The 13,520-nt window shown below is 43.5% G+C and overlaps 1 protein-coding gene across 3 annotated transcripts in view; it reads right to left on the bottom strand.

The window, feature by feature from the left end:
• bsna (bassoon presynaptic cytomatrix protein a) overlaps positions 1-13,520 on the bottom strand; it is a 70,160-nt gene that overhangs the window by 19,634 nt on the left and 37,006 nt on the right. For 2 of the 3 annotated variants that reach the window (XM_085913333.1, XM_085913317.1), the window contains one exon: positions 1,451-1,909. In XM_085913333.1, the coding sequence (XP_085769459.1) occupies positions 1,451-1,909 (459 nt within the window). Of the gene's footprint in view, positions 1-662; positions 668-1,446; positions 1,910-13,520 lie in introns of all 3 variants that reach the window. The other variant, XM_085913325.1, reaches the window with a different exon arrangement.

Below are 13,520 nucleotides of genomic sequence, written 5' to 3' on the forward strand. Positions count from 1 at the left end.
AAAAACATAATTTTTCAGAGAATCAAAAACCAAATAATAAATAAATCAATAAATATAAAGGGCATTCTTATTGAGGGGTCAATGAAATTGAATCAACAAATAAGATTGCAGTGCTAAAAATGCAACATAAAAAAGTGAAAAGGTGAATCAGAATTCATCACTGGCTGATTAATAACATGACAAATCAAAGAACTAACCTGGTATAATGAAAATGACTGAAAGAATGCAAAATGCAAAAAATAGGATGATGAAAATCTTCCAGGACTACCAACAACATGGTCTCAATCATGATTGCGTATAATGAATCACATCTGTTTCCTTTTTTTTTTAAACTGTCCAATTACATTCTAGTAAAATACTTGTGTTTAATGGGCACTGTTCATTCTTTCCAGAAAGGTCAATATGTAAAACCCCAGTTTGCAAATATTGACCTCTTTGCCAACAGAAATTTGACACAGGAGTCGTGCACTAGTCACCTATTTATTGTTAATTGTGTTGAAAAAACTTCAACAGTGCATTAAATAAGCTTTCACTTGACCTGTTTGCCAACACTAATGTGCAAATCCCTTGTGTTTCAAAGGCTCACAGAGCTGCATTAACCGCCTTAGTAATTATGTTGCATATAACATACCAAAGTACATCAAATATATCTCTGCTGCAACGTTGGCTGCAGTCGAGTAAGAAAAAGTCTCACTCGCTCTTCATCCAAACGCTAATCCATGTCTGCCTTGCTGTGTTTGACAATGTCAGCATTCTGTTAGAAGGAAATCCATTTTTTGCTTTATAAACAGCTGCAAACTGCAGCTGTTCCATCCTTCACTTTACACAAAGATAAACACTATCAAGAATAGTTAAGTACGTATCAGAAAAATTCTTCGTGACGGTTTACGTGACACATTTTGAAATTATTGGATTCCTTGACTGGTCGCAACATGAGTTGCAATGTGTGAAGATATGTTTTTGATTACCTTCTCAGTGCAAAACAACTGCACTGCAACTTACCAGCTGACTCATATTTGACAAGTGTACAAGTCCTGGAAAGTGAAGCGGTTCGTTTGTATATTGTTTTCGTACAATGGGAGTACCCCAATGTTTGGTCTGGTATACATACAGTGGGTCTGTCATTAGGTTTATGGGGTCCATTTGAACATGATTGTTATGAAGCGTAACTTTTAATGTATAACCTTTAACGCAAAGTTAATTTTTTTTTTTAAATGCCTTCCTAAGTAGCGCAATGTAATATTAAGGTATCCGCACTTTGGAATACTTCCTAGTCCGAATAAATGGCTCTATCCTGAAGTCATGTCCTCACTTTGTTTCAAAGTCACAAAGAGACACATGTAGTTTTGAAGATGTGGGCACATGTCAAGATAAAATTCAGGAATTTGAATGAGTAAGGATACACATGGATAAACTATTACAATGCACTCCTCCCATTACTGTTACTTACATCATAATGCCTTGACTTCTTAATTTCCTTCATTGGTGTGATTTGATCTCCTTTTTTGAGCGTGGTTTTGCTGTCTTTGGCGTTTTGGCTTTCAGGCTCCATTTTAGGTTTTTCGTCTGTGGTTTTTATCTTCTTCTGGATCTCTGTTGTCGGTCCAGTTGTTGTAGTTGGTATGGCGCTCTTGGTGTCTGGCGGCAGCTTGGTAGCATTTGGCCCAAACTGTTCACTACCTCCAGTTCCCGACTGTGGTTTTTGCATCTGAGGCTGGGCTTGTTTGGACCCTTGCTGGTTGATGGCTTTGTGAAGAGGGCTTTGTTGACTAGCTGGCGCCTGGTGGCGTGGGGACCCCGAGGCTTGATGTTTTGGGGACGGGTGAGGAACAGGGAGAGGAGGTTCATCAAGACCTCCTCCAGACATCAGCCGCTGGGTTTGGCAGTTGAGACATAGCCACTCTTTTTTCTGCAAGACAGTCCAAATCATGACACTTTTAGGAAACAACATCTGAAATCATTGACGTAATGTTTGATAAAATGCCTGTCAATATTATGGCATTAAAGTATCTTCCACTGTTTTTCATTCTGCTTTATATGCCATAACACTTTTGGGTATCGTCTTATGGAATCATCATAAAAATCATTTTGTGTGACATGTTGCTTGGAAGTGTTTGAACAGGTCTTTTTGGGATTGGCAAGGCTTGGATGAATATATATATTTTTTTGGTCTTTTGTGCGCGATTGTATTTTTCTAAATAAATGGCAATATAGCGCTCCTTACACATGTCCAGTGAATCATTTATAATTTGTAAAAATGCCAATAGAATAACTTGAGTCATCTAAAATAAAACCTTCACCTTCATCTTCTTCCGCTTATCCGGGGTCGGGTCGCGGGAGCAGCAGCTTTAGGAGGGACTCCCAGACCTTCCTCTCCCCAGCCACTTCTTCCAGCTCATCCCGGGGATCCCAAGGCGTTCCCAGGCCAGCCGAGAGACGTAGTCTCTCCAGCGCGTCCTGGGTCGTCCCCGGGGTCTCCTACCGGTGGGACATGCCCGGAACACCTCCCCAGGGAGGCGTCCAGGAGGCATCCTAATGAGATGCCCGAGCCACCTCATGTGGCTCCTCTCAACGTGTAGGAGCAGCGGCTCTACTCCGAGTCTCTCCCGGATGACCGAGCTTCTCACCCTATCTCTAAGGGAGAGCCCGGACACCCTGCGGAGGAAACTCATTTCAGCCGCTTGTATCCTGGATCTCGTTCTTTCGGTCACGACCCATAGCTTGTGACCATAGGTGAGGGTAGGAGCGTAGATCGACCGGTAAATCGAGAGCTTTGCCATTTGGCTCAGCTCTCTCTTCACCACGACGGACCGGTACAGAGTCCGTATTACTGCCAACGCTGCACCGATCCGCCTGTCGATCTCGCGCTCCATCCTGCCCTCACTCGTGAACAAGACCCCAAGATACTTGAACTCCTCCACTTGGGGCAGGATCTCATCCCCGATCCGGAGAGGGCATTCCACCCTTTTCCGACCGAGGACCATGGACTCGGATTTGGAGGTGCTGACCCTCATCCCGACCGCTTCACACTCGGCTGCGAACCGCGAGGGTGTAGAGCTGGTCCACTGTTCCACGGCCAGGACGAAAGCCACACTGCTCCTCCTGAATCCGAGGTTCGACCTCCCAACAGCACCCCTGAATAGACCTTACCAGGGAGGCTGAGGAGTGTGATTCCCCTGTAATTGGAACACACCCTCCGGTCCACCTTCTTAAAGAGGGGAACCACCACCCCAGTCTGCCAATCCAGAGGCACCGTCCCCGATGTCCACGCAATGCTGTAGAGGCGTGTCAGCCATGACAGCCCCACAACATCCAGAGCTTTTAAGAACTCCGGGCGGATCTCATCCACCCCCGGGGCCTTGCCACCAAGGAGTTTTTTAACTACCTCAGTGACTTCGACCTCCGAGATTGGAGAGTCCGCCTCAGAGTCCTCAGGCCCTGCTTCCACAATGGAAGGCGTGTCGGTGGAATTGAGGAGGTCTTCGAAGTATTCCCCCCACCGACTCACGACATCCCGAGTCGAGGTCAGCAGCACACCATCTCCACTGTAAACAGTGTTGACCGTGCACTGCTTCCCCCTCCTGAGACGCCGGATGGTGGACCAGAATTTCCTCGAAGCCATCCGGAAGTCATTCTCCATGGCCTCGCCAAACTCCTTCCACGCCCGAGTTTTTGGCTCAGCAACCGCCGAAGCCGCATTACGCTTGGCCATCCGGTACCTGTCAGCTGCCTCCGGTGTCCCGCAGGCAAAACGGCCCTATAGGACTCCTTCTTCAGCTTGACGGCATCCCTTACCGCCTGTGTCCACCAGCGGGTTCGGGGAATGCCGCCACGACAGGCACCAACAACCTTACGGCCACAGCTCCGGTCGGCTGCCTCAACAATGGAGGCGCGGAACAAGGTCCACTCGGACTCAATGTCCCCCGCCTCCCCCGGGACGTGGGAAAAGCTCTGCCGGAGGTGGGAGTTGAAGCTCTTCCTGACAGGGGATTCTGCCAGACGTTCCCAGCAGACCCTCACAGAGCGTTTGGGTCTGCCAGGTCGGACCAGCATCTTCCCCCACCATCGGAGCCAACCCACCACCAGGTGGTGATCAGTTGACAGCTCCGCCACTCTCTTCACCCGAGTGTCAAAAACATGCGGCCGCATATCCGATGACACAACTACAAGGTCGATCAACGAACTGCGGCCTAGGGTGTCCTGGTGCCAAGTGCACACATGGACACCCTTATGCTTGAACATGGTGTTCATTATAGAAAATCTGTGTCGAGCACAGAAGTCCAATAATAGAACACCGCTCGGGTTCAGATCGGGGGGGCCGTTCCTCCCAATCACGCCCTTCCAGGTCTCACTGTCATTGCCCACGTGAGCATTGAAGTCACCCAGTAGAACGATGGAGTCCCCAGAAGGAGCGCTCTCCAGCACTTCCTCTAGGGACTCTAAGAAGGGTGGGTACTATGAGCTGCCGTTCGGTGCATAGACACAAACAACAGTGAGGACCTGTCCCCCCACCCAAAGGCGGAGGGAGGCTACCCTCTCGCTCACCGGGGTGAACCCCAATGTGCAGGCGCCCAGCCGGGGGGCAATAAGTATGCCAACACCTGCTCGACGCCTCTCACCGTGGGCAACTCCAGAGTGGAAGAGAGTCCAGCCCCTCTCGAGAGGGCTTGTACCAGAGCCCAAACTATGTGTGGAGGCAAGTCCGACTGTCTAGTCGGAACCTTTCTGCCTCACACACCAGCTCGGGCTCCTTTCCAGCCAGAGAGGTGACATTCCATGTCCCTAGAGCCAGCCTCTGCAGCCCAGCTCACTATGCACCCGACCCCTTTGGCCCCTCCTATAGGTGGTGAGCCCATTGGAAGGGGGACCCACTTTTTCTTTTCGGGCTATGCCCGACCGGACCCCATGAGCGAAGGCCCGGCCACCAGGCGCTCGCCTTCGAGCCCCACCTCCAGGCCTGGCTCCAGAGAGGGGCCCCGGTGACCCGCGTCCGGGCGAGGGAAAACAACATCCATATATTTTTTTCATCATAAGAGGTCTTCTGAGCCGTGCTTTGTCTGGCCCCTCACCTAGGACCCTTCTGCCATGGGTGACCCTACCAGGGGCATGAGGCCCCAGACAACATGGCTCCTAGGATCATAGGGGCACGCAAACCCCTCCACCACGATAAGGTGACAACTCACGGAGGGGTAAATAAAATAAAACCAACAACTACAAATTGAGAGACATTTGTAACAGACCAAGACCAATAAAAATATATTTTAAGTTAATATGGTAAAACTAATAGGATGTCTGCTATTTTTGTTTCAGATTACAACTGGGCGAAATATCAAGGTACCCCAACGTTGCCACGCTTGATATCACTGATAGCACTAAGTGATATTTGTCCATGACGTTAATAACATCAAGTCAATATTTGGTTGATTTGAATTGCAATTGCTTTTTGGGTTCCATCTAAAAATCCAATTCTGCTTTTTGTTGTATTACTTTTTTATGAGTTTATTTTAGTGCTAAACAACGTCATTAGAACTCGGCAAGCTTTTCCCTTTGTCTTTCACACTTGTGAGCATAATCACTCCTTTCATTCCATCCTCTCACACTCTGGTCTCCTCTTTGAATTTGACAGCGTAAGAGCTATTTTTACCCCTGAATTGCATTGTTCTGCTCATCTTGGCTGTTGCTTTAGGCTGCAGTCTCCTCCATTGTACACTTATATTTACTTGCACACGCACACATGTTCGTTCACACGCACATATCTCATCGATGCAAAAAGGAACAGTCTGTCGAGCTGAATGATAACCAAGAAGTGAGCAATGACAAGCAGAAAGAGACTGGGGAAAAGAGGAAGAACGATGGTGTAGCGGAGAAGGCCAAAGGGTGCAATGAGAGTCGAGTGAGTGATAGCACACGTGCATGTGAGGCACACACACATAATCACTGAACTCTTGCCTCAAAGGATGCGCCTCCCCGCTGAGGCTCAAGCAAGTGGAGGAAGAAACTAGAGCTGCAGCTAAAGTAGGCGTTGGGAAGCCACCGATTATTATGGTGCCAAAGGTGCTTCAAGACAGTTTGAACCATAATCAGGGCATCAAGGAGTGTAGGTAAGTGTGTTTGTGTGTGTGTGTGTGTGTGTGTGTGTTTGTGTGTATGTGTGTATGTGTGTATGTGTGTATGTGTGTATGTGTGTATGTGTATGTGTGTATGTGTATGTACATACATGTGTATGTACTGCCATTATGGCTGCTGCCACTGCTCCCCTCTGAGGCTAGGAAGTGTGTATGTGTGTATGTGTGTATGTGTGTATGTGTGTGTGTTTACCTTTTACAGGCTGACTTGACGAGAAAAGTGAATGTCAGTGCAGTACCCATGTTTTTTTTTGTTTTGTTTTTTTACAATACCTTTCCGTGTTCAGTTTAACATCCTGTATGTGGCGTAATGCACTACTTAAGGAAACCCAAACGAGTTTCATCACATATACTCGCCGGTCACAATTTTAGTTACACCTCCATATGCTCGGAAAGCAGGAAAAATATATTTATTTACATATTGATACGCATATTGTTAACATAATACCACTGACAGGAGTCAAAACTGAAAACATATTTGTAAGGGCAGAATTCTTATGGAGTCACACGTGCATGTAAGATTGAGACTGCTAAATTGTTTATTTGTCACTGAAAATGGTCATAGGTAATCAATGAGTTACTTTTTCATACTGTAATGTTCATAAGAGAATAAGGAAGGCTGCATGTTTAATCCTGTTGAAGTTGAGGTAAAAATGGAGCATGTCATGGACAGATAAAATTGACTGGAGTGTGAATAAAGTAGAGTCGAGAGCTCAACTTTTATTATAGCACCTTTCTGACTAAAATTTCAGCTCTTGGGGAAGTCAAAAGCACAAGCTTGGGAGCTTTTAGAAAATGTTTAAATGCTAATTCCTCACCCAAAATACAAAACTCCTGCTCATTCCTCCTCTCTTAGCAGCAGCCCCGCCTGATCCAAGAGAATGACCAGGTAATCACTTAGTGAGGTCACAATGACTGCAGACTAAACAAGCGTCCAGTTTCCCAGAGCAACTGTCCCTGCAACTTGAGTTAACAAGCAGCTGTTCTGATTTTGGAGCATCAAATAAATCATTTTATGTTTCCACATACCCCTCCTTGCTCAAGCCACAGCTGTTTTTTTTAGATGTACTAAGTATATTTTGTCTACTTTGACAGAGTCTTCTGACGAATGTGTGTGAGTCCAGCGGAGGCCGGATTTGAATGAACCAGGTGTCTCACTTCCAGGTTAGACAAACAGCCACCAAAATAACTCATACTTCATAAGAAATTTGATTGCCATTGTATAAAAGGGAATATATATAAATATATACATGCTTCAGATTAACTGTGGGAAGATTAAAATAGCATCCTATTTTACCATGATACAGACCCTTTGAAAAAAAAAGAACCTCCCAAAAACACGATGTGCTAGAAAATAGTAAAACAAATTAAATCAGCGCCAAAAATATATTTAGAGACACAGAAATCCACTTCTGATGTAAATTTGCTGTTGACCATTGTATTTTGAGATGTAACAACTTCACAAGATTCCTTGTAGTTGTTCTCCTGTCTTGAAATCAGTCTAGTTCTTTTTCCTATTTATGCACAGGGTCACCCCCAAATGAGCTCTGTAGGGACAGCAACTGAAAAAAAGCTGACCAAATAGAAGTTCTTGCTTTGCCATATACATACACCCTGCTGGGTATTAGAGTATTAGCCTTGGTGTAAGGCGGAGAGAGACGACAGCCTTTGAAGTGCTGAAGTGTGGACTTTGAAGAGCAAGAAGCATTATGGCTGCTGCCACTGCTCCCCTCTGAGGCTAGGAAGTGATCAGACAGAAGAGAGGAGAGAGGCTGAAAAATCTAAATTAAGTTGTGATGCTGGCTGGTAGAAGTGAAGCTGAAGACTTTGAGCTTCTCTTGTCAAACAAATGGAGAATTTAAAATTGTCAATCTTGAATGGGATGATGGCTTATTGTACCTTCTTAATTCCATTAAGATGAAATAGTTGGAAAGATAAAGTGTGTATTACAACTACAATGCTCCAGATATTTCACACAATTTTGTGGACACTTGGCATAAGTGCCTAAAAGAAGCTGTAAAATTGCAGTTAAAGTGGTCGATCCAAGAATATATTTACTCTGTGAGTCACTCATTTGATCAAGTAGCCTCTTGACAAACAGAACAATATATGATGATTCATCTTCTTTTATGCCACATTCAAAAATGTCATTCCTCTGAGTGACATTCAATTTAATATTACGTCACTATTGGGATGAAATATATCAAACTGCGCACTATATTTCACTCAAAGAGAAAAAAGAAAATCACAATTCTATACTTAACACCTTTTATAAGAAACAAGATATTTATATATAATAAACTATTTACCTCTTATTGGAGAACATCTGTGCTTTATTGGTGCTATTTTACTTTCTACAAATGTTACTCCAATACTTGCAGATGAAGAGCTTGCTAGTGGAAAAAAGAAAGTTCACATAGCAGCCACTGAGGGATTGGAAAAGAGTGAAGCGGTCAGACATCAAGGGTAAATTTCAGGTTGAATGGTGAAGGTAGAATATTGAAGGAAGTATGAGGAGAGAAGACAGCATAGAAGATAAGCACATTTGTGAATTAGTGGTGAAAAAAGATGTGAACAGAAACAGTGAGAGAACAGAGAGGAGGCGGAGGAACAAAAATGAGCAGTGAATTAGTTCTGCTTCATGAAATGGGCACTTCTAGCTGAGAAGCTGCTTTGGGGCTCTTTGTGAGAGTGTGTACGCGTCTCTGTGTGTGCCTGTGTGTGGAAATCCTACATTGTTTCTATTGAGTGAGGAAGGCTTTCTGTCTCAATGTGTCAAGCGTTATAAAAATAACAGGCGATTTTTGCAGGTTATTTCTTCCTCGCTCACGATTTTCTTTTCACGATATAATTCGATTTTTCAATCAATATCCTTGTTTGATTATTCTGTTGTCACTGTGTCTTTATGTGCCCATGCCAGTGATTTCTATATCCATCATACAAAGTCATCTGCCCTTCATAGCTTGACTCATGTCGCCAGTGTTTTGCTACTAGGTCTGAGCTCTCTCTTTCTCGCTCGCCCTCTTCTGTATGCGAGCATGTGTGTGTTTGTGTGCGTGTGCGTGTGTGCGTGTCTACTAACTGTGACACCCAACTCAGTGTGCTGATTCAGCCTCCACACATTCACTTTCTTTTTGCAACCACTGCAGCCAAACGACATCTGGGTCATTCTGCATTCACTATTCAGTGGTTTTATTTGCTTGTTTAGGGAAATTTGCTGGTATCCAGATGTTCAAGAAATGCTCTAGGCTCCTGTTTATTTTGTGTAACTCAACTTGTAGTATAGTATAGTATAGTATAGTATAGTATAGTATAGTATCGTATAGTATAGTATGGTACGGTACGGTACGGTACGGCACGGCACGGCACGGTACAGCATAGCATAGCGTAGCATAGCATAGCATAGCATAGTATAACAGAGCATAAACTGTTCTCATATCGCTTTCCGTCTTCACCCCTAAGAATGCTGAAGTTAAGGGTGCGTATAAATAACTGGTAGGAAATAAACTATTTATAATCATATGATTGAAGAAAATAAATGTAAATTATACTGTATATTATGTTTCAAGTAACATATCGACTGAATCCAGTGGCTTTGGCAACTCTTAGATTGAGCAAATATCATTACGCGGGCATTTCCTTAGGGCACAGCAGAAATATTTCCACTCGTATGTGAAAATGACAAAACCATTGCTCAGCCTTTTTTCATCAACCCAACGTAGAAAAGCTGCTAGTGAGATTTAGAGGCACCAAAAAAAAAGAAAAAAAAAAAGTACTTGCCCTGAGGTCCTGGATCGGTACGTGATCACATCTGAGATCATTTATGGGTCGTGACAACACAACTGGGAAATGAGGTGAGTGGTCAAAGATGAAATAAGATGAAGAAGGCGAGACGGAGCACAAAATGACATGTGACAGAAAAGGAGAACAACAACAACAAAAAAGAAAATTATGTATTTATCTATGACATTAAAAAAAATGAATGTACATAGATGGAAACATACCTAATCAGTAACACACTACAGAATTACCCATAACAATACTTCCTATGACTTGTTCTGTCCATTGGGGTAATAAAATGACCATGTAGCCTTCCAGAGATTTAGTGCAGCTAAACACACATACATACACTCACTTTATTGATTGTTGCCCACAGGAGCACTGTCATTTTGAGATGGAATCGAATTCAGTTCGAGTCCAAGAAAACGGCAATAAATAACTAATGGTTTCTACTATTGCTGCCAGTTTTTAGTTTCCAAGGGGAACAAAAGTCTTCAACTAATTTTCTCAGATGAGAAGCACAACAATTATTGACTGTCTCCTTTTTTGTGTAGCAAATATAGATAACTTAAAATTACAGATTCAAGAGGAGTTTATAGTAAAACAACAATAAAATTTAATATGACATTCCATCACTACCTTTGTCCAAAAATTTAATTTCCCATGCTAAGAATAAATGAATAATATCCATCCATCCATTTTCTGAACTGCTTTGTCCCCACGGGGGTCGCGGGCGTGCTGGAGCCTATCCCAACCGTCATCGGGCAGGGGACACCCTGAACCGGTTGCCAGCCAATCGCAGGGCACACGGAGACGAATAACCATCCGCACTCGCACTCATACCTAGGGACAATTTAGAGTCTTCAATCGGCCTACCAAGCATGTTTTTGGGATATGGGAGGAAACCGGAGTGCCCGGAGAAAACCCACGCGGACAACATGCAAACTCCACACAGGGAGGGCCGGAGGTGAAATTGAACCCACACCCTCCTAACTGTGAGGCGGACGTGCTACCCAGTGCGCCACCGAGCTGCCCTAATTGAACAATATATAATATATAATATATACAATATATTTGGTGTCATATGAATCTAAAATGGGTGTCAATGTCCCCAAAGTGTGCAAATTATAATGTAGTCAACTGAGACAATGAGTCTGATTATGTTTCTTTCTACTCCCTTCCTCCACTTTTAAAAGCAGGCTTCTGGGAAAAGTGTTCTCGACAAAGAAATGCTCTGCTCCCGACATCATTAAAATAAAGTGGAAACCTGTACACACTCAAGAATATGATCATTTGAGCTGTGGACTATGCCCGAGGTGCTGGTGTCCCTAAATATAGCACTTCACAATGGATATTGGAGGAGGCTCAAACCGCGCTCTGACAGGCACGGCGACTCCCGCTGCGATACGCTTTTCATGTTCGCATCACTTTATGTTTCACTTCCGCATCACTTCCATCTGTTTTGAATCACGGAACAAACATACTGACAGCCAATCCGTGTTGAGGCAACGCATGCAAGGTTTATTTGATCAGACAGACAAAAGGCTTGCTAAAAAATATGATAGTTTGACTTTGATGCCACTAAAGTTGTTAGTTCACTTGAAGCTCATTTAGTTTTGGATTTTTTTGTGGATATGATGTTTGCAACTATGTAAACTGCAATACTTTCTGTACGAATTCCAAGCGTTGCATTAACTCAAATCATGACCATGGAGAGAGGCAACACAGGACGAAATCCAACCATTGCATAAACTCAAATCAGAACCACGGAGAGAGGCAACACACTACCACGTTCCAAGAGTAGGGGGGCAGCTGCCCTTCTGTTAGATATGACGGCTTAGCCAGCCCTGTCACGTGTCTGTGTGTCTGTGTGTATGTGTGTGTGTTTGTGAGTGAGTGAGTGAGTGAGTGAGTGAGTGAGTGAGTGAGTGAGTGAGTGAGTGAGTGAGTGAGTGAGTGAGTGAGTGAGTGAGTGAGTGAGTGAGTGAGCGACTGAGAAAATGTACAACAGCAGTAGAATGCAAACACCTGGGCTTCTGGTTGCAGCTGGATTTTTCTAGTTCTATGCATGCACACACACACACACATTGATACACACTCAGAGACACACACCCCAGGGCAGGAAAATTCCAATGAGAGGCAAACCATTTAGGTCTGTGTGACTGTGCATAGTCATCAGTTGTATTTGTCTGCATAGATCCTCTCCTGGTTACATCTGAAGCAAGCAATCCTCAAATTAAATATATTTGTCTTCATTTTGAAAACACAGCAATGTCACTTAAGTCTGACATGCACCAATGAATGAAATAATAAAAGTCAAATAGCTGAAGTCATTTCAACTTATCATCAACAGTCTCCCTCTGCATCATGTTAGGGTCCACTCGCTCCCAGCTCTCAGCATCAGTCACTCCCTCCAATCCCCTTCTCTCTTTTCGGCTTCTTTCAAGCTTGCGCTCTCAGGGTGTTTGAAAGGACCGTTGTTGCTCCAATTTGTCACCATGATAACAGTGGGGAAGGAAGTGTGCCCAGACCGTATGATAAAGGTCATACTATATAGAGTATAGGTTGGTGCCGGGCCATGCTATCACTGAAATTTGTTGCAGGTTTCAAATGACTTGTAGTGCAATGAAAGCAGAAAGGACTTTTGGCCACATTTGCCACTTAGAGAGGAAATGTGAATATTCTTTATTAAGATGCAAATTACTTGATTAACTTGTATTGAACTACAATATGAAGGCTGCAACTTTATATGATAGACATAGTGTTGCTTTGTCAACTGTAAATTTGTGTTTAGGGGTGGCTGACTAACCCTAAAGTGCACTTAACAAATTAATTTAATAAACTTCACCAATTTCACAAGGTTCAAATGATAAAATGATAAAATTATAATCATATCAATCAATCTCATTACAAAACAAAAATGGCGCTCAGTCGCATACTACTAACACAAAATGTATGTCAATGGGCCATATTTCCAGTTAATGAGTTATTGATAGTTCACACATTGGGCTCTATTTTCAAAGGTTTTAATATCAGTGCAAAGCTTGTTACGAATGTTTGCCAATTTGGCAGAGCGCTCTCTGTCAACCTGGGTGGGCCGGCACAGCAGAAGGATTCTCCTGGAGATGCGTGTTTGAGACCAAATCGTATGGCTGTTCAGATCATGTCTAAGTGCTCAGCCAAATTGTCTAATGTGACGTGGTCCATTCATAAATATGTAAACAGAGAGCATCAAATCCTCTTCATGTTTTTTTTAATCATCCCACTGGCAGAAGCGGACCAAGACTTTTATGAGGTATTACTGTACAATCATACTATTTGTGATAGAGAACATTTATTTCCCATTCCACATTTAAAAAATAATTTCTCCAAAATGAAATTCGCTCTTTTTGGCCCGTAAAGCAGTTCTTCACAAAGGTTCCAGGAATTCATTTGTGTATGCGTTGTTTCTACACCAACAGCAAACCAATCAAGCAATTAAGGCTAAAAATCATCATCTCCTCGGGGCAAATATGACCCCAATGCTCTGTATCATTTCTATTTGTTTTGAGCTTCTCTTTTATGGTCTGAATTAACAATATGTCATAATTTGACACACAACACAAAAGTCAGTCA

This window comes from Syngnathus leptorhynchus, chromosome 1 (genome assembly GCF_054491065.1).
Source record: "Syngnathus leptorhynchus isolate UIUO chromosome 1, UIUO_Slep, whole genome shotgun sequence".
NCBI classification, from domain to species: domain Eukaryota; kingdom Metazoa; phylum Chordata; class Actinopteri; order Syngnathiformes; family Syngnathidae; genus Syngnathus; species Syngnathus leptorhynchus.